The following is a 22191-nucleotide window of genomic DNA, read 5'->3' as shown; positions in this document are numbered from 1 at the left end:
GAGCAGATAAGGTGTCAAACTTTGGGTACAACTGGACACGGCTGAGAATCTGGCTCTGCCGTGATGTCTGCCCTTTGTGCTTCAGGTAATGGGAGACTTGAAGATTTCTGAGCATGTTTGGTTTGTAAACAAGAGTGTGGTTAGATAGGCATCCCCAGGCCTATGGAGCCTCATCTCATGAAACATTTCCATCCTCGTGGGCCAGTGGTTTCGATGGCGTTTGACCACTTTGGCCTGGATCTCTGCCATGAAATTGAATACACTTAAGCAGATGAAAATGAATCAATGAGGGCTGGGGGAAATTGGGGGTCAAAAAACCAAGGCAGATTCTGCAAAGCGGGAAAGGCCATTGGCATCTTCTCATTCCATGGAGACATCCGGGCAACGTGTTGAAGACCTTCACAAGATGCTGGCAGGAAGGAGGGTCCCTCAGATGACAGTGCCTGTGGGACGCATCCTGGCAGCCAGGCCCTGTGATCTTTGTACACAGAGTAGTGGAAGAGACGCTAGCTCTGGAAAGATTTTTATTTCCTAGCACTTTCTAGGTGGCAGGCGTAGTGTCAAGTACTCTGCACCTTATCTTTTTCATTTTTACAACATAAACACTTTTACAAAGGAGAAGATAGACGTTCAGAGGAGGGGAAGTGACTTACCCAAGGTGGCACAACTAGTGAGTTTTAGAGCAGCAGTTTGTGCAGGGAATAGGAGGGATATATATGGAGGGAGAGTTGTTTGTCTGGCCCCATCGCATTCACTGAAGGATAACTGCGCTAAATCAGCCTGCACCTCTGCACAGAGTTTTGCAATTTACCAAGCGGGTTTATTAGCTCTCATTTTCACCTCATTTCATCTATTCAATTACACCCTCAGGAAAGCAGGACTGGCCCATTTCCCCATTTTACGGATAAATAAATCTCAACGGACTTCATATCCACCCACATCTCTCTATCGCCACTGTCCTCACCCTGCCAGAGCCACCTCCATCTCTCACCTGGACCACTTCCATCGCACTGGTCCAGGCAAGAGATGCTGGTGGCTTGGACTGGGCTCATGGTTTCCAGGCTTGTCCCTCCGGTCCACTCCCCATGCAGCCACCAGGCCCATCACCCTAAAGCACAAGTCTGGTCACATTAACCACCTGCTTAAAAGCAGGTGGCTCCCCCACTCCTCCTAAGTCCATACTTTGCATGGCTTATTAGGTCCCAAATAATCTGACCACAGCTACTATCTCTCTGGACTGGTCACACACACACACACATACACACACACACGCACACGCACATGCACACGCACACGCACACGCACACAGGCTTATATCCAGCCCAACCATCTGTCCTTCAGACAGACCAAAGCTCTCGGCCGCAGGATCCCATCTTCCCTTTTTGGTTAACCCTTGCTGTTCCTCCCAGCACCTCCCTACCCTCCCACTCCTCTGCCAATTTCTACTTATCCTTCGTGGCTCATCTGAGATGGAGCTTCTTCCAGGAAGCCTTCCTGACAACCCACCACCACCCAGACGGAGCCAGGCACCCTCCCACCCACCCTCCAGCTTCCCATGCTCTGCTGTAACGATATCACCTAGTGGTCACTAGAACCCCACCGCCTGGGGTCAAATCCAGGCTCCTTCACTCACACTGTGAATCCTTCAGTGCATGTCTTCACCTCTCTGTGCCTCTAGTTCCACACCTTTGAAGTGGAGACAATAATAAAAGGGGTTTTTGAGGATGAAGTGTAAAGTGCTTAGCCCAGCACCTAGGTCGTGGCAGCTTCTCCAAGGGACCAAAACGGTGACCAACCCCGCCCTAGCTGTTGTTTTCACTCTGGGTCAGATAAGTTGATTATTTGTCTCAGTGTCTCCTAGACAGCATTCCCGGGGATGGCGACTCCTGCTGTACTGATCCCCTCTCTACCACGGCGCCCAGCTCAACCACCATAGCTAGTGGGCACTCAGTAGAAGTTTGAGGACCAGCTGAAATACTGAATAAATCCCAAAGTGAACGACTTGCCCAAGATCACATGGCTAAGGCGTGGCAGAAAGATGGCTCAAGCACCAGCTCTCTCACTAAGTGGCCCGGCCATCTTTCCACTATGCCACCAGCCTCTCAAGATGAATTTAGAACTGTTGGCACATGGCAGTATGTATTCATTATCCGCCTACTCCTGGGGCTCTGGGGTTGACAGAGCCCCACCTGGGAGCAATCTTGACATCGGAGTGTAATCACTACTCTCTCTGACTAGTCTGTGAGCTTCTTGAGAGCAGAGATTGTGTGTAACCCATCTATACCCCCAGCATGGGGCCCAGGCAGTAGCACCTGACTGGTGCTTCTTTATTGAGCACCTCCTGGATGCCAGGCACCGTGTTAAGCCCTCTCAATTCAGTGTGTTATGCAAGGCTCACAGCCCTATGAGATAGCTCTACTGTGTCCCCATTTTACAGATGAAAAGACTGAGGTTCAGAGAGGTTCAGTGGTATAACTGGGATATGAACCCAGGTTGCCCGCCTCCAGACTCTGAGGTTAACCACTGACCTTCGCTATCTCTCTAGCAGCAGGAGTTGAACTAATAGAATTGTATTTGGGAGAGGTTTCCTCGCGGCTTTTGACAACACCCAAACCTACAGGCCTATTTTATAGAGTACATTTTAGGTTGACTTGTTACCTCTGTGGAGTGTCCTTAACCTCCTCGGGAACAGGCTTTCAATCACATTGTGGTGATTGTGGGTCTGAGGTTTTCCTGTCCCTGGGAGCCTGCTCCAGTGTCAGCAGTATGGGGTAGGAGGGACAAAGCCGCAAGGCTGTGATGAAGGGGCCTTGAAGTTCGGAACCCAGATCCTTCCAAGTTCTCAGTCTCAGCAAAGTGATTCAGTTATATATATATATATATTCTTTTTTTTACATTCTTGTCTATTATAGGTTATTATAAGATATTGCATATAATTCCCTGTGCTATACAGTAGATTCTTGTTGGTAATCCATTTTTTTAAAAAAAATTTTTTTATAAATTTATTTATTTATGGCTGTGTTGGGTCTTCGTTGTTGCACGCGGGCTTTCTCTAGTTGCAGCGAGCGGGGGCTACTCTTCGTTGCGGTGCGCGGGCTTCTCATTGCGGTGGCTTCTCTTGTTGCGGAGCGCAGACTCTAGGTTCACGGGCTTCAGCAGTTGTGGCACGCGGGCTCAGTTGTTGTGGTGCCCGGGTTTAGTTGCTCCGCGGCAAGCGGGATCTTCCTGGACCAGGGCTCAAACCCGTGTCCCCTGCGTTGGCAGGAAGATTCTTCACCACTGTGCCACCAGGGAAGTCCCTGGTAATCTATTTTATGTATAGTAACATGTATATTTTAATCCCAAATTCCTAATTTAACCCTCCCCCCTTTCCCGTTTGGTAACCATAAGTTCATGTTTTATGCCTGTTGAGTCTATTTCTGTTCTGTTATGTTCAGTATTATGTGTGTAGAACTCAACCGTGTTGACATGTGTAGCTGTAATCTACTCTCTTTCATCGCTGTGTAATATTATATTATGTATTATATTATATACCATTATATTATACTATATACCATTATATTAATATACTCCAAGCTCTTATCATTTTTCTGACAATAGAAATGTGAGTTGTCCCCAGTGTTTTCTTGTTTCAAGTAATACTGTTAGGAACATTCTCGCACACATCTTCTCATGAATATATGCAAGGGTTTCCCAAGGCAAATTTCCAAGAAAAATTGCTGGGGTTTGGGTTATACACGTATTTTGATACTGTCAAACAAGCTTTTAATAAGAGAGGTACAAAAGATCTTGGTCCCCCAGGAATTCTAATAGTTGCCATAATGTTCATCTGTTCAGGAGAATGGAAATGTATAGAATACTCTCTGCCCACATAGACACACACACACAGAGATTCATTTGTTTATTTGTCCATTTGTTCAATAAACACTGTTGTGTAGCCATCATCATTAATTATGAGACACACCATCAAAGTAATAATGATTGTTCAGGAGAAAAGAGACACACAGCAGTAAATGAACCTATCAGTTATAAGACATAACCCAATTTCACTGAAATGTGCATGTGAGCATCTTGGAATCAAGGGAAATATGGTACGTTCAGGAAACTCTCTAGAAGAAATTCTGCCCTTGAGAAACTTACAGATTTGCAGCCATTTGTTCCTAAACAATGATACCAGAACACAAAATATGATCAAAGCAGATACAAAGTACTCGAAAACCAACCCAAAGTGTGGTCCACCAGGGACCCTGCAGCATCAGCCTCACCTGGGAACTTGTGAGAAATGCAAAGTCTCAGGCCCCACGCCAGACCCATTGAGTCAGAATCTGGTTTAACATGATCTCCCAGTGACTCCTAGGCCCATTAAAATCTAGAAGCACCTCATAGAGGCATAGAGGAGGGAAAGAGTTTTTCCAACTAAGGGCAATCAAGAAAGGCTTCCTGAAAGAGGCATCATTTGAAGAAGAAAGAGAAAGGATTACATTCGTTGAGTGCCTGCTCTGGGTTAGGAACTGCACAAGGGGCCTTCACTTCTGTTATCTCCTTGAGTCCTCAGAATCTCACCACGGGGCAGAGATTAATATCCCCCTTTGACAGCTAAGGAAGCAGGCACCGGGAGGTCACATGATTTGCTCAGGGCCACACAGCTAATAGCTAGCAGAGCCAGGCTTAGAAGCTGGAACTCTCTGAGTCTGGGGTCCAATTCCTTCCCCACATCACACTGCAAGGACTAAAGAAGCCGCTGACAAGAATCAGGACAGGATATACTCCCAGAGGTTGTATGGGCAAGTGCTCAGTGCTGTGCCCAGGGCTTCTGGAAGGTGAGAGCTCAGGGCACAAGATAGAGCAGAATCGAGGAAGGCAGGCAGGCAGAACAGCCTTCTTACCCCACTTAACCCGGCCCAGTGCCTGCACGGGACCTAGCACATAGCAGGCATTCAAAACAATTCAGTGAATGAATGAACGGGGAATGAGTGAACTTATGGACAGCCAGAAAGGCTGTTGTTTTCACACCTTCCAGCAGCAGCCCGTGCCAGGGCTGTTCGGGGCCTGGGGTTCCCGAGAGGGACGAGCCAGGCCTCGCCCCACTGCCCCAAGGTCTCCTTAATCCCTGCGGTCAGGGAGGGTCCTGCCAGCAAAGCAAACAGCCAGGAGCAGAAAAGGTCTAAAACACAGCGCAAGCAGCTCCCACCAAGCCCTTCCTTTGCCTCACTTAAAAAATTACTTAGCTGATCTCCTCCCCGTGCATCAACTGGCCCGCTCCGAGCACCCTCCCAGCTCCGAGCTGCTCTTTCAGACTCTCATGAATATGTGGAAAATAAAACAGCGTCTGTTCAACCCTTAATAACCGGGTTTATGAAGAGCTTATTGCATCTCAAATAAATGAGACAGCAGTTGGTGCTGTGAGATATTAATGTGCTTTTCACAAAGCTGAGGAAACCTCCTTTTAAACTACTTAATACCTGCAAGCTGAAATGTTCAGTCTGAAGCGGGAAATTCCTGGAGGCAGAGTTGTAGCTGCCTCAGGCACAGCCCTTGGCCTTCCCACCTCAGCTTGGCCTGAAATCCCTGGGCTCTGGGGTTGGCGTGGCATCGCTGGCCCCTCTGGGGTGGAGGTTCAGTGGAGATTTCGCGGTGATTAGAATAATCCTTTATATAGTTCATGGCGGGAGAGTCCCCCCACCTCCTCATCCTCCAAAAGCTCAAAGCCAATGCTTGTAGGGGGAGTGGACGCTGACACACCCCCTCCTCAGTTCAGCCTGGACCACAAGTCCCTGCAGGAGCTGGCCCCTGCCCCTCCCCAGCCACCTCCTGCCCTCACCCTGACCCAGCCAGCCCTCTCAGTGGGACCAATCTTCCTGTAAACCTCCAGTCCCACGAAGATGTCACGTCTTTGCACCAGCCGAGGCCTCATACGAGATTGCCCTTCATGCGAGGGTGTCCTGGTGAATGTGTAACAGCTGGCTCTCTGGGCAGGGAAAGGGGACCTTGATTTGTAGTGCTTGCTGATTCCCGTGGTGCAAATACTCCCACCATGGCTGATTTCAAGCCACTCGTGTGAGTTAGGAAGAGACAGTAACGATCAGCTCCCCTGATGTAAGCCGGCTCCAGCACACCGCTGCTTCCAGGCTTGCCCGTTACCCACAGCTCTGCCCTGGAGGACCTCCCGGACCCCTGAGACACTCTGCTCCCTCCTGTGTGCCCAGCAGTTCCCTGACTTTGCTCTTGTTGGTCCTTCTTCCTAGAATCCCTTCTCACCCTCCACCGCTTCCTCGCATGCCCCGATACACACACACACACACACACACACACACACACACACACACCCCTACCTACCTGCTTCACCTGGATAACTCCTCCACCTTCCAAGTCAGGAGGCCTCTCCCAGACACGCCCTGCTTCGTCACAACACACATCCTGCTACCCCACAGCCTCTGTTCTCTGTCTCCCGTAGACGGCATGCTCTGTGGGAGAAAGTATATTTTTTCCCTTGGTGTCCTCAGCAGATCGCACAAGCGTGGCATACAGTTGGTGCTACATAAATGTCAGCTGAACAACTATGCTCCCATAAGGCCTTATACATGCCTCTAATATACGACGTGAGACATTACATTCTAGTAAATTCTGTGCTTTCTTCCTTTGCCCCCAGACTGTGTGCCCCTGAAGGGCAAGAATCAGGTCAGATTTCCCTCCACCACACCAGGCCCAGGCACTTAGTCAGCCCTTAGTCTCTACCCTGGGGAGAGAGGAAGGATGATCAGAGATGGTGAGAGACATCAGATTTTTGAGCACCTGGATCCATCTATGCCTGAAGCTGTATCAACTGCTGGGCTTGATGACCACCAACCGGAAAGAAATACAGCAGAACTCTAGGCTGGCATCAGGAAAACAAGATGACACCCCTCTTCGCTGTCGGTAGTGATGTCTGCCAACACAGATGTTCTACCAGACTTAGATTCCAGCAAAGGTGATGGGTTGCTACTGGTAGCACCACCCCTTCATGAGCCTCAGCACCACCTTAGTCAGACTGAGTCCTGGGCCACAGAGCCCCAGGTGCTCCTGGAGACCCCTTATGCTTCCAGCCGAGACTCACAGCCTCATCATCACCATCAACCTCAGAGACCACTGGGACCAATCCTGCCATAGCCTGAGTTCCAGGTTATCTGGGTCTTTCCTCACTACCAACCATTCGTCCCTCAGGGTTCTGACCCAATCTCCAACTCCCCCAGCCCCACAGATCCCAGCTCTGGGATTTCTGGAATTTTGTCCTGATGTCGGCAGAATCCCCCATGTTCTCAATCTCTTCTCTTCTTGTTCTGATGGAAACCTGTCCTCCCCTGAGGACACCACCCCCTGCCACCCCCCACACGGGGGTGTTTTATCACCCACACCCCTGGGCCTGGCGGTGGGGGGGGGGTGGCACCCTCCCTGCTGTTTCCACCTCCAGGCCTCTCTCCTAAAATCCTTTCTCCCTGAAATTCATCCCAGCCTTCTCTACCCTGACTCCCCCGCACCTCCATTCTTTGCCTCCCGGGCATTCCGCCCACCCATTCTTTGAGACATTTACCACTTGCTGCTGCCTCAGTCCCTAGTGCTACTCCTGTGGTCCTCTGGGAGATTTCACAGGCAGGCAGCGAGTCCTCCCGGTACCTGGCCCCGCCCCCTCGCTCAGCCAGCCCTTACAAGTCCTGCATCACTGCTTGTTTAATACCGAAACCCCATAGCATCAATCGGCCCCAGCAAGTGTGGGGAGCAGGGCTGAGCAGGGTTGGGACACGCAGAGAAGGAAGGGGCTGGGACTGAGGCCCATGGCCTCTCCCCACTCCCCAAGGATGGATGGAGGGTGAGCTCTGTGCCTCCACAGGCCCCGGGACATCTGGCTCTGCAGGGGGGATGCAAGGACCCAAGAAGATCAGAACCTTCGAAGGGTCCTGAGTGGCAGGTCCGGGCTGTGCTCACCCCAGTGCCCACGAGAGCACTGCCTCTGACGCTTCCCTCCTTCTCACGTCCACCACCACGCCCACTCCACCACTCCCAGCTCTGGCACTTTCCAGGACAGGGGGCTATTTTCCGGGAGAAGTCCTCAACTGAACTGCATCAGGCAGGTTAGGAGAAAATTCTGTATCGCAGAGACAGGATGATGCTTCCTCTAACAGAGAAGGGCCAGCAGCACGGGGCGTGGCTCCCTGTGTCAAATCTCGGTCCAGACAGGGCCATCATTTAGCTTGTAAGAGCCTCATCATCGAAAGGTGGCACCAATAATTTCTAAAAACCAACCATTGATTTGGGGTTTATTAGAATAATTTGATGAATCATTTGCACGTCAACATTTAACTGGGTAAGCAGTTTTATCATATGTAATTGATGTCTATAGGAAATAAAAGGAAACATTTCGTTTTGTTTTATGTACAAAAGTTATTTGGTTTTGTCTTGTATATTAATTTGTATGAGCTTTGCTAAATACTTTGAATGGCATCCCTACCTCCACCCGACTTGCGCCACCCGGCTCATGGTCTTCTCACTGACCCTGACTTTACCAATAACCACGCCCGTCCCACAGTCTCAGTCTTTTGCATCTGCTCTCTGACTCCCATGCCCCACCCTCCCAACTCACTCCCGCCACTATCCCTTGACCCTCACCTTACGTTTCCAGTACGTTGATCCCACCACCTTTTCACGGTCCCTTTTACCAGCTTAGGGTCTGATCCGTCTTAAGAATCACTGCCTTTCTCCCCTCACTTTCTTGCGTTCATCTCACTGACCCTCATCCTGGTTAAAGGCAACCCTCCAGCTAGACTGCAGCCACATACTAAATGTGTTCAGAGAAAACCACAGAATCTCAAGAGGGACCTTCAAGCCACCAACACCCATACTTCACGTCTCAAGCCTGGCCCATTCCGTCTCCCCTTCTCGTGGTGAAAAAGCTCACTTTCCACTTCCCTCAAATCTCCAACCCTTCCTCCCCTTCATCATTCTCAGTTGATGAGCATGCTTCCCATTTCATCAGGAAAAGCAACCAGAAGAGAAGTGTCACAATCTTCCACCATGCCTACTCATCCCCTGCATCTGTATCCACAGATGCCCCTTCCCTCCCAGCGCGGTGGACACACCATCGTCCATATAAGGCCAACCTTGAACTTGTGTCCCAGACCTCATCCCCTCTCACATTGCTCCTGCATTGCCCCATCCCCTCCCTGGGTTATCAATTCTTCCCTCTCTACCAGAACATTCCCACCAGCATCGTTCATGCCTTAACACCTCCCCCCAACACAGAGCAGCCAGCATAATGGCAGACACCCCACTAGCACAGTGCAGGAGGGCCAAAGAAGGTTGAGAGAGGGACAACAAAGGATATGATGGGGGCACAGGAAGGTAGACCAGCGTGTGCAAAGGCCCTGTGGTGGGAGCAAGCATGGCAGGAAGAACAGCAGAGATGGCGTATGCACCAAGAGGGAGGTGAGACCAGACAGAAGTTGGGGTCAGGCCCTGTTAAAGATGTTGAGCTTTTCCCTAAGAGCATCGAGAAGCTGTTGAGTGTTTCAAACTGGATGTGGCTTGAACAGATTTGCATTTTCAAAGGTTCACTATGATAACCCTGTAGAGACGGATAACAGTGGGTACAAAATGACCAGTGGGGAGGCTACTGCAGTCATCCAGGCAAGCAAGCACCCACCTGGCAGTGGGTGCCACTATTGTTGGAAAGAAATTGATGGGTTTGAGATACTGAGAGCTAATACAGACAGGATGTCGTGACGAATGGAGCCTGCAGGGAATAGGAGGAGATGTCGGCGATGATGGCTAGGCTCAGTTTTCACAAGGGAGAGATGGAGAGGCATTGGCTGACCTAGTTGGTGCCTCCAGAAGACCAGGCTTGAGGGACAGATCATGAGTTCCAGTCTGGACCTGCTGAGTGTACGGTGCTTTTAAACATCCACCAGGAGACATCAAACAAGCAGTTGGATACCCAGGTCTGGACCTCACTGGAGAGGTCTGGCTGCTGATTATTTGACACAGCCTCTCAACAAACATCTCTGGAGCGCTTCTCCTGCGCTAGGCACCATGCTGGGACCCAACAGTGCAAAGATGATGGAGGCACGGGCTGCGGCAGCAGGACAGCCAGGCTGCGTGGGGAGAAGGTGCAGGTGTGGTCCATCAGCCTGAAGGGTGGGACCCTTAGAAGAGAGACGTGGAGACACCACCTGTGATCCCTTGTTGGGGGTTGAACACTGCCCCCAATTTTTTAGGAGCCTCGGGGCACCTCAGTACCGTCCTGCGCGCCTCACCTCCTGTACGGATTCCTTGTAAAGATGCCTGGCACCAAGGTGGCACTGACGAAATATTTGTCAGACTGAATTGAGAGAAAATGAAAGTGCTCTGCAAAGTGCTTTGTAAATACACTGATTTGTACTTTTAACAAGGGGGAGGCTATGTTATCCTCTTAGCAGCAGGTACAAAGACTTCTCAGGAGAGAAGAGTGTGTGGCTGGATGGAGGATAAGCTAGAAGGGGGAGCGGGAGGCCTCCGGTTAATGCAGCAGGATGCCGAGAGCAGAGTGGGATGCGATCAGGACAACAGAGGAGGGGGAGACAGCAAGGTATGGGGTGGGGAGGGTGCTGAGCAAGAGAAGAGATTGCCCACCGCACTTAGAAGACGCCTGCCCTGATGGGAGCATCTGGAGTGAAACGCTGTGCTCTTCGGATCCTATAAAACTGCAGCGAAGCTACCCAAAGTTCTGTTATGCTCTGGGGAATTGTTTTTCTTGCAAAAGTGGGGAAAGGAAGCAAATTTGGTACAGAGACAGTTAAGGGGGGGGGGTGGAGAGTAAGGATCAACCATATTCTCTATAATATGTAGTATAGAGTTACCTACATAATAACAGCAAGAAATACCTAAAATACTTAGTTATATAAGCACACCTGTATCCTGTGTATACAGCTATATGTGATATACACAGGTCTGTGTACTAATGCCTTAAAATTCCCAAATAATTTCTGTAGTACGTGATAAAACCTACTCCATGGGCTACAAAGGCTCAGGATCCTATATGAAAAGAAATTGCTCCTTCGCGTGAGGGCAGGAGCGTTAAGCTCCGCGCCAGCGGGCTGGAAGTCGTTCCCCAAAATGGGAGGTCTGTGGCTTTCAGGCACTCCGCAGAGGAACTTCCCTGGAGGCGCAGTGGTTAAGAATCCACCTGCCAACGCAGGGAACATGGGTTCAAGCCCTGGTCCAGGAAGATCCCACATGCCGCGGAGCAACTAAGCCCGTGCGCCGCAACTACTGAGCCTGTGCTCTAGAGCCGGTGAGCCACAACTACTGAGCCCTCGAGCCACAGCTACTGAAGCCCACGCACCTAGAGCCCATGCTCCGCAACAAGAGAAGCCACCACAATGAGAAGCCCGCGCGCTGCAACGAAGAGTAGCCCCCGCTTGACACAACTAGAGAAAACCCACTTGCAGCAACGAAGACCCAACGCAACCAAAAATAAGTAAATAAATAAAATTGAAAATAATAATAATAAAACTTCTTTATGCAATGGAATACTACTCAGCCATAAAAAAGAATGAAGTAATGCCATTTGCGCAACATGGATGGACCGAGAGATTATCGTACTAAGTGAAGGAAGTCAAAAAGAAAGCCAAATACCCTATGATATCACTTATATGTGGAATCTAAAACATTACATAAATGAACTTATCCACGGGCTTCCCTGGTGGCGCAGTGCTTGAGAATCCGCCTGCCGATGCAGGGGACACGGGTTCGTGCCCCGGTCCGGGAGGATCCCACGTGCCGCGGAGCGGCTGGGCCCATGAGCCATGGCCGCTGGGCCTGTGCGTCCGGAGCCTGCGCTCCACAATGGGAGAGGCCACAGCGGTGAGAGGCCAGCGTACCACAAAAAAAAAAAAAAAAAAAAAAAAAAAAAGAACTTATCCACAAAGTAGAAACAGACATAGAGGACAGATTTGTGGTTGCTAAGGGGGAGGGTGTATGGGGGAGGGATGGAATTAGCAGATGCAAACTATTATATATAGAATGGATGAACAAGGTCTGTATAGCACAGGGAGCTATATTCAATATCCTGTAACAAGAAAAGAAATTGCTAACACGTATTGGGGACTGTATTAATTAGGTTACATTAGCTACTATCACAGGAAAATCCTGAATGTCAGGGGCTAAATGTAGTCAAGGTTCATATCTCTCTCACGTCAATACTCCCAGCACATTTACTAACGTGCCAGGTACTGCTCTGAGCACTTTAGACGTGTCAACTCGTTTAATCCCCATGACAATTGTGAAGGAAGAATTGCTCTGTCCTCCACTTTCCTCTGAGAAAACGGAGGCGTCTTCGTGAAGCTGAGCCCAGACCCAAGGCCCGGGCAGTCCAGCCGCAGGCCCTGCCTCTCACCCGCTGTTGCCATAGCTCCCTGCACAGGTTCGAGGGTTCAGTCATTCAGAGAAAGTTAAGCAACATCTATAGTGCCTATGCTGGTGTTGGGGATACAACGTGAATGAAACAGACAAAGTCTCTGCTGTCATGAAGCGGCCATGCTTGTAATGCTAGTCTCCACGTGAGTTTTTATGAAGATCGCATCCAATAGTTCACTCATTCATTAGAGAAAACTGCTGGGGGCCCACTGGACACTGGGTTAGGGGTTTGCATCTGAGCCAGCTCTCACTTTCTCAGCAATCACCAAGGAAATGTTTAGAACCAAAAGGTCTTTGTTTGAGCCCTTATTCCATCCTTTCCTGGCCATGAGTACTTATTCAGTCGTTTAGCCTCCCTGAGCCTCAGTTTCTTCATCTGTAAAATGGAGACGCTAATACCCCTCTCACAGGTTGAGTCGTAGTCCAAGAGCCTGGCAGAGGGCCCAGCTCCCTTGGGGGGCTCAACCCTAGGGGTATTTCAGAACTTTCAGGGGCTGCATATAGTGAATTCTATGTAACTGCCAGTGAGAAAATGTTTTGCAAGCTCATCTAAAGGTCTGTGGGAATGTTCTCCAGCCCCGTCTGGGGTCGGCCTTCTTTGGAAAGCGATCTGCTTTCTCGCCTGTAAGATGCGAGGTGACTCCCAGCCGGGCTGGGGCGCAGAGGCAGGTGTACTGACATTCACCAGCTTCCTCCGTGGCAGTCCCCAGCACAGATTCAAACCTCCACTGCCCTCCACGCCTCAGCTAATCCTCAGAAGCCTCGATGCAGAGATGGAAGGCTGGGTTTTGAAGTCTTAAGCCTTAGATCCTCTCCACAGCACCGCGGGTGTGTGTGTTTTGATTCACCAGACAGATGTCCAAACAGACAAAGCGATACCTTCCTTCGGGGATGAGGGAGAGGGCTGAGCCAGCTTCAGAAGAGCGAGAAGTCTGGAAGAGGCCGGTGGGCTCTGAATCCCCAGAGCCTAGGATGTCTTACCAGCTCTTTCTTCCCTTGTTTTCCAGGGAACTTCAAAGGTCTCTGCAAGCAAATCGATCACTTCCCAGAGGATGCAGATTACGAAGCTGACACAGCAGAATATTTCCTCCGTGAGTGCATGCAATTTCTTTTTATCTCCTTCCTCGTGGTGGGTCCTGCCCTTCCATCCTTCGAGAGTCAAAGGCCAGGACTATCTAGAGGTCCCTGTCACCACAGAGGGCAGGAAAAAGCTGAGCCTCCCTCCTCCTCTCCTGCCCAGTGGCCAAACCTTCATGCATGCGCTTTCCTTCTGCCTGCAATGCCCTTCTCTCCCCTCTTTGTCAGCAAGTTCCTACTCATCTTCCAGGTTTCAGCTGAAACATCACCTCCTCCAAGAAGTCCTCCAGGACTTTGAAGGGGTTCCCAGAGCCTAGCACCTTTATAACGCTGTGGGGTCCTTGTCTGTTTGAGCAACCAGCTCCCTCGCAGTGCTGCCAACTCCACTAGGACTCTGACAGACTCTACCTATCTCGTTCATGATTGTATTCCCAGCCCAGTGCCCAGCTCGTAAAAAGCACTCAGTAGCTATTTCTTGAATAACACAATGAAGAAACTCATCAGGCAGTGTCAGACTGGAACTTCTACTGAAACAATGAGATTTTTTTTCTTTCCCCACAAGTCAAGTCAAAGTTAAATCCTGATGTAATAGCTGTGATCTTAAATCCACCTGAGACATATTATCAAGAGAAAGAATTTTGAGACCCAGAGGAAATCTCTCAAGAATCAGCAAAAACTAACAGGGCAAAATGTTCCGGGAGAAAAGGATTTCCAGGAGAGGGGCTAAGGGTCCTTGATGCCTGGTACAGCAAAGCCGCCCCGAGCAGAAGTGGTAGAAAGCTCTGCTCCAGGCTCTCAGTCAAGCACCTCCTGAGGGAGTTTACTCTCCTCCCAGGAGCACTGCCTGCCCCCTTCTGCTCCCAGGTGCCCTTCCCGGGCCAGAGCCTCCCTCCCATCCCCCCACAGCATCGGTTAGTATTACCCTTGGATCACTTTTATGAAAAATGTGGGGGGCATTTTATTATATGGATCACCTCTGTCGCTTTCAATAGTTACTCCTCACATCAAACCCAACTCTCAGGCGAGCCTGAAATCTGGGTTTCATTGCAAGCCCGTGGAACACGAAGCCAGCCAGGCGGCTGGGAAGAGAAGGGAAGGAAACATCACGTCATTTACAGCTTTCTTTTTAAAGGGGGGGAGTATCTTACAAAGCTCATCCTTTCCCTTTATGAATTCCTGCAAGATGCTCCTCTTAGATGGAATTCCTAAAGGCAGACTGAGCACCTTCTGTATGCCAGAGGCCGTACTCAGCGCTGTGGCGATCCAGAGGAATGAATGAGACACGGTCCATGGCTGCAGGTAGAGCACAGCCTGGCGGGAGGAGCCTCAGAACAGCGGGACTTGGGACGCAGGGGGCAGCAGAGACTCACCGGAGGGCGGAGGTGGAAGGAGGGGCAAAGCAGAGCCAGCACCCAAAGGTGCACTGGCTGAACGCAGTGAGGGTGTGATGCTTTATCAGCCAGATGCCAAGTGCTTGTTGGGACAGGACACTTGTCTCATTCTTTGCTCTGCCTAGAACAGCTCTTGGAATATAGCAGGTTCTCAGTAAATGCTATTTGTTAAATAAAAGAAAGATATAGGATTCTTCAGTGGGTAACCCTACCTAGTCTATACCTCCATTTCCCTAATTTTAAAGAGAGAATGGCTTAGAGTGTTTGGTTCATTTTGGTGTCTCCGGACAGAAGACGTGAATGTACATTAGCAGTGCAGGTTTCTGAGGGTCTGACATGAATTGACTTAATCCAACCATATTGTTTGAGCTTCTGTAACAGAGATTGGCAAACTTTTCCTGTAAAGGGACAGATAGTAAATATTCCAGGCTTTGTGGGCCATACAGTCTCTGTCCCAACTACTCATACCTGACCTTGCAGCACAAAAGCAAATACAGAAGCACATGAGCGTGGCTGTACTTGCTCCATTGAAACTTAACTTCATTTACAAAAACAGGCAGCAGGCCTCATCTGGCAGAGTTTGCTGACCCATGATCTGTAATATGCCAATCTGGGGCTAGACAACAAAAGTGACTTTTTAAAGCTGGAAGATGTGAGGTCCCATCATCCTCCATTAAGCTCTAACCTGATTGGCTAGAGAAGCTAGAAGACAGAGGTCATTCTTCTAGGAGGATCCCTGGCCCAATGAGGTGGGCGAAGCTGGGGCCCAATGAGGTGGGCAAAGCTGGGGCCCAGCGAGGTGGGCGGAGCTTCTCCGGGAGACGGGCGTGCCTTTGGCCCAGGGAGGTGGGTGGAGCTGCACCCAAGTGGGCGGGGCCTGAGTCAACTTCCGGTTCTGGTCCGTTAAACCTACAGCACACCTGCCACGAAGGCTGGACAGACCCACGAACCTGACACAGACGCCTCAGGCAGGGATAGAAGGCAGTGTGGGGTGCTGAGGGAGCCTGGCCCCAACCCAGACTAGAGGTGATCATTCCAGAAGGGTTCCCTAAGGAAGGTGGCACCAATGCAGAGACACACGCACACACACACACACACACACACACACACACACACACACACACCAGAGCTGCAGTATCAGGGCCTTGCCATGCCAACTACTCTTTTTCCAGAGCCAGCAGTGGACAGAAGGGGGGAGGGAGGGAGGGCTGTGGACGGGGCCTATTCCTCCACCTCAAGAGACATCTCACCCGATTCTGCTTGAGCTGGGAGTTGACATCTTCCCGGAGTCACTGGCCCCCTGAGAGCAAGAACAGGCAGCAGGAGGGCCCCCTGGGGGCAGCCGTGGGTCAGGAACGGGCACCTGTAAGGGGGACAGAGGGGCCATTTGTAAGGGAGGTGGAAAGCAGCCGAGGCAGGCAGGCCCTTGAGGATTATCTGGCGGTAAATTTACAGAACTTTACCCCCAGTAGGAGACAGGAGAACATAACGGCGGGCTTTAGCACACGCTGCCTGGGTTCAAATCCAGCTCTGCCACTTGTCAGTTAAGTCCCCTGGTACTCGGACTCCTCCCTATGGGGATGATGTCATTGGTACCTTCGCAGGGCTGTAATGAGGCTGGAGTGAGTCGGTATAAGACAGCTCTTCACCCCGGCGCAGAGCACAGCAAGCATTCCGGAGGCAGTAGCCATTATTGTCGGTATGTTACACAGTGAACAGTACGGAGGATAGAGATTGAGGAAGGGAGAGAGGGAGCGCGGGAGTTCTCAGTACAGTGGGCAGAGCGGTCCTCACTGGGGAGGTAACGTTTGAACAGAGACCTGAGGGCAGTGAGGGGGCGTGTCTGGTCCTGCAGATGCCCTGAGAAGAGGGTTCCAGGCAGAGGAAACAGCCAGTGCAAAGTGTCTGGGGCCGGCATGCAGCGAGGCGGAGGGTGTGAACAGTGGGTGGGAAGCCAGGCCAGGGCTTGTGGGTCTCGGCTTTACTCTGGGACTGGGGCACGAAAAGGCTCTGAGCAGAGAGGCGAGGACTGACAGCCACGCTAACAGCACCGCTCTGCTTCTGCTGTAGGACTGAGTCTGGGGTCCCAGCAGAAACAGAGACCAGTAGGAGGTGACGGCCAGAGTCCAGGCTGGAAACACAGGTGCTCAGACCAGGGCGGAAGTCGGGGAGCTGGATGAGAAGGGGGCCGGTTCTGAGGCCGCCAGGGGTTACTGACAGCCTGCGTGGGGGGAGGTGAGAGAAAGAAGCCTCAGGATGACATCTGGGCATCCCGGCTGGGAGACAGTGGACAGCGCTGCCCTTCTCGGAGGCTGGGAATGTCGAGAAGGCTGGGTCGCGGGGAGGTGACCGCTCTGTTTTCCAGGCTGCATGTTACGATTTCTGTTACGGACTCTTCTTTCCCACTGGGTGGTGAACAGCTTGAGGACACCGCAGGGAGTAGCTGCAAACAGAGAGTCTGCCCCCGCTCCGGCCAGCACAGGGCCTGCCCCCAGTCAGGCCCGGGAGATGTGTGCTGAGTGAATGAATGAGGAACCACCTTCGCTAGGGCCGCCTAGAACGTTCACCCTCTCCCCAGAATCAGGACTGAGGCGGATGGAGGGTCTCAAGCTGAGCCAAAGCCTCCCTTCCCAGCCTCAGAGAACCCCCCTCCTCCCTGTTGCCCCTTCTCCACTCCCCTCCGCCAGGCACACAGCGGGCTCCGAGGCGGGAGGTGAGAGGGATACCAGGAGGCAAGGTCTGAGCTTGGGACTTGGAGTGAAAGGTCCTGAATCCAAGGTGAGCTCTGCTCTGTGGTCTTGGATCAGTTACTCAACTTCTCTGAGCCTCCATGAATACGAGTCCCCCAGGGGGCTCTGAGGATACACTGAGACAAGGGTTAGGGAGGTGCTTTGTTAGGGCTCCCCAGCTGCCCCAGGGGAGCACTTCCCACTAGAGTTTAGAAGTTCAGGGAGACATCCTTGCCGCTGCGGAAGTGCTGGAGATAGACACGCCCCGAGGGTCACGCAGCCCCTTCCTCCCATTTTACAGATGAGGAAAAAACCGAGACCCAGAGAGGGAAAGGGACTTACCCCAGCCCAGCACACTTTCTGGGATGCCATCTGCCTCCGTGATGGTTTTCCAGGCTGCGTGCTCCTGCCCTCTGCCCCGGACCTGAAGCCCCTTCCAGCAAAACTGTCGTGAGGGACATTCCCTCCAGAGATCACCGCAGTGGGTGTGACCACATCCTGCAGTCAGGGAACGTCTAAGCTATAAGTCGTACTAACTCACATGCATGCAACCAGAGCGAACCCTTCTCGAACGGCACCTCCCCTTCGCGCCCTCCGCCCACGGAGACAGTTTCTCTTCTGTCCTGGTTCATTTATTTAAGTGCTGGATGCAGCTACCACCACGCTGACTCCGTGACCCGCACTTTAATAAACATCAGTGGAGGTAACCCCAGGCCCATGAGAAGCAGCAATAATACGCTCTGCTGTGTGAGAACTAACATCTCCTGTTGCTAGTGGGTACCAGGCACTGTTCTAATAGCCTCACATGCATTGACTCAACACCCCTCATTGCTGCCCTGGGAGCTGGGTGTGCTGATCGTTGCCCTGCAGCAGAGGAGAGCACTGAGGCTCGGGGGGGCGGGGGACCACGCAGCACATGGGATGCGCTCAGGCCGTCTCTCCAGAGCTCGTGCAGCTGATCACCCACCCCAGAGACCACAGGAAGTGGGAAAGCATCCAGCACCTGCACAGGTGCTGCTCCCAGAGGAAGCTTGCTGGACTCCAAAATCCCTTTCCTATGTCAATAGATATATCACAAACGTTCATGGGACACTTGACTATGTGTGTGCCTGGCCTGACATTGTATACGTTATCTTCATTCATCTCACAATGACCCTAGGAGGTAGGTATTGTCGGTGTCCCCACTATACAGATGAGAAAGGAGAGGCACAGAGACCACACAGCCAGTGGGGGGAACCAGGATGGGACCCTAAGCGGTCCACATCAGGAGCCCATGCTCCTAACCACCACTCTGGATGGCTCTCCCTCCCTCCCTCTCTCCATCCCTCCCCCTACCTTTCCCCTCCTCTCCTCCTCTCTCTCCCATCACTCTCTCTCTCACACTCACACTTTCTCACACTCACTCTCACATGCATTAACGGCAGTCTATCCCTTTTCACAGCATTCGGGAGGAGAGGGCGAGAGATGCCCCAGAGCCTAGAAGCTCCTCCCAACCCAGCACATCTGCGATTCTATCCCATTAGAATGGATCAAATCCCAAATGGAATAACAGGCATAAAGTTAAATATGCCCAGAAAATAAGGAGCCTGCCTTCTGTATACCTGATCATGGCAACTATTTTGATCAGAGGCATGACCTGCACCTGGCCAGCCTGGCTGAGTGGTCCCTAAGCAGAGGTCTGGGGGGCACAGGACCACCAGGGATGGATGCAACCTTAGGCATCATCTGGTCCAACCTCACCTGAGCCAGACCTGGGGCCCAGAGAAGGGAAAGCCCACACTCAGGCCCCAGGATGGGCCAGGCAAAGAGTGGGCCCCAGAAAAAGGTCTGCCCACCTCTCCCCACCCCCAGGGACCACCTCTCCACCCCCGCCGGACTGAGTGAGGAAGCAGGGCGCCCATGTGCGGCTGTCTGCCTGTCCTCCAGCTGTGCCCGCCACAGCAGGACACCACAGGTGCCAGGCCCACAGGGCACTGGATCACGAGATGATCTGTCTGCAGAATTTGGCCAAAAAGAGGGTGAGCGAGGAATTTATGACTGAGACCGCCCCCTCCAAAAGGCAAGATGTCATTCCCTCCTGGGTACTTACGACACTCTTCATTTCTGTCACCAGCATAGAAAACAATACATTGTTCGTAGTTTACCAAGGTTCCGTATTTTCAAAAGCTTCCACATTCTTCTTCCTGTTTAACCGCTGTCACCCTGTAAGGTAGACAGAGTTCCGATTTGCAGCCCCATTTTACAGACAAGGAAGTGAAGGCCCCGGGACACCATGAGATTGGCCCGAGGTCTTCCCGAGCCAGTCACTAAACACTGGGGCTCCCCAAGCCTCAAGGTGAACCCTTGAACTCTTCCAAGCTCAAGCTCTGCTGTGCTCACCTCTGTGTCTGTGACGCCCCCGTTTACAGCTTCAGCCCAGCGTGCACCTCCACTTCCCAATCTTACACATTCGACTGTCCCTCCACACTCCACGTGTGCGTCCCCAAAACACTTCAGACTCCGCGTGCCCCAAACCAAACCTTGATTTCCCTCCCCTCACCCCTTAGGCTTGATCCTCTCCCAGTTGCTTATGGGGTTGTATCCAGCCAGCCAGCAAACCTGAGACCCAGAAGTTATCCTCAACGCCACCCTCTTCTCCACCCATATCCACTCCTCACCACGTTTAACTTCACCTCCGAAACACCCCTCATATCCAGCCACCTCCGCCCCCACTCTTTGTACCCACCCTGGTCCAAGTACCACCATCGCCTGGTCAGCAGCAATAGCTTCCTCCTGGTGCCCTGTAGCTACCCTGGACCCCTTCTTAATTCATTTGCTTTGTCTTTTAAAATTTTTATTGGAGTAGAGTTGATTTACAATGTTGTGTTAGTGTCAGATGTACAGCAAAGTGAATCTGTTATATATATACATATCTCCACTCTTTTTCAGATCCTTTTCCCATATAGGCCATTACACAGTATTGAGTAGAGTTCCCTGTGCTCTACAGTAGGCCCTTATTAGTTATCTATTCTCATACTGAGTGGAGTAAGTCAGAGAGAGACAAACATCGTTTGATATCGCTTATATGTGGAATCTAAAAAAAGGGTACAAGTGAACTTATCTACAAAACAGAAATAGAGTTACAGATGTAGAGAACAAACTTATGGTTTCCAGGGGGTAAGGAAGGTGGATAAATTGAGAGATTGGGATTGACATATTCATTTGCTTATTAAAATATACATCAGATCGGGCTTCCCGATCTGATGGCGCAGTGGTTGAGAATCCGCCTGCCGATGCAGGGGACACGGGTTCGTGCCCCGGTCCGGGAAGATCCCACATGCCGCGGAGCGGCTGGGCCCGTGAGCCATGGCCGCTGAGCCTGTGCGTCCGGAGCCTGTGCTCCGCAACGGGAGAGGCCACAACAGTGAGAGGCCCGCATACCACAAAAAAAAAAAAAAAAAAAAAAAAAAAAAAATATATATATATATATATATATATATATATATATATATACATCAGATCATTACAGCCCTGTCGGCTTTAAGGCCTTTATAAATTTATTTATTTATTTATTTATGGTTGCACTGGGTCTTCGTTGCTGTGTGTGGGCTTTTCTCTAGTTGCGGCGAGCGGGGGCTACTCTTCGTTGCGGTGCGCGAGCTTCTCACTGCGGTGGCTTCTCTTGTTGCGGAGCACGGGCTCTAGGCATGCGGGCTTCAGTAGTTGTGGCACTTGGGCTCAGTAGTTGTGGCTCGCGGGCTCTAGAGCACAGGCTCCGTAGTTGTGGGGCACAGGCTTAGTTGCTTCCCGGACCAGGGCTCAAACCCGTGTCTCCTGCATTGGCAGGCGGATTCTTTAAAGACGACCCGTGAGTTCCTGTGCGGCCTGGCCCCGCACTAACTCTTTGTGACCAGCCCTTTCGAGTCCCCAGACGAGCCACGCTTCCTCCAGCCCCTGCTCATACCACAGCCTCCCTAGAACACCCTGCCTCTATTCTGCCCAGTTAGCTTCACTTTTCCATCCACCTCAGCACCAACACCACCCTCTCAGGGAAAGCCTCCCTGTTGCCCACGTGAGTTCAGAGGATGCTCTGAGAGCCAGGGGGTGCAGTGCTTAGGCACACAGAGCCTAGAGTCAGAATCCCTGTGTTCACAAACCCAGCTCCTCCATTTCCTCGCTGGGTGGCCTTGAGCGAAGGCTTAACCTCTCTGAGCCTCAGTTTTAGCCTGTGTGCGATGGGGGTGATTACAGCGCTTACTTCATGGAGCTGTCAGTGAAAGCAATGGGTGCATATATGTACACAGGCCCATCATACTCTGATCCCTCAGGCAACATCAGCCATCTACAGGTGACATTAGCCTGTCACTTGCCTTCACGGTGCCATATGGGTACCTTTCTTCCCCAGCACTTCATCCTGGTTGGTAATTCCATGTTCACCTGTGCTGTATCTCCTTCATGAGAATGTAAGCCCTATAAAGGCATGGACCAGGCCTGGTTTTGCACCCCTATGCCTTCTGTGCCTGGAACAAGGCATGGTAATGGCCACTCAGTCAAGAGCAAAGCGTCTCCCCACTCGGAACCACGCAGCTTTT

At 51.4% G+C, this 22191-nt stretch overlaps 1 protein-coding gene across 2 annotated transcripts in view; it reads left to right on the top strand.

Annotated features, from left to right (window-relative positions):
• CACNG2 (calcium voltage-gated channel auxiliary subunit gamma 2) overlaps positions 1 to 22191 on the top strand; it is a 113949-nt gene that overhangs the window by 81851 nt on the left and 9907 nt on the right. For both annotated transcript variants that reach the window (XM_059080790.2, XM_067010121.1), the window contains one exon: positions 13431 to 13514. In XM_059080790.2, the coding sequence (XP_058936773.1) occupies positions 13431 to 13514 (84 nt within the window). The remainder of the gene's footprint in view (positions 1 to 13430; positions 13515 to 22191) is intronic.

Source organism: Kogia breviceps, chromosome 12, assembly GCF_026419965.1.
Source record: "Kogia breviceps isolate mKogBre1 chromosome 12, mKogBre1 haplotype 1, whole genome shotgun sequence".
NCBI classification, from domain to species: domain Eukaryota; kingdom Metazoa; phylum Chordata; class Mammalia; order Artiodactyla; family Physeteridae; genus Kogia; species Kogia breviceps.
This window is presented reverse-complemented; position numbering and strand designations above follow the sequence as displayed.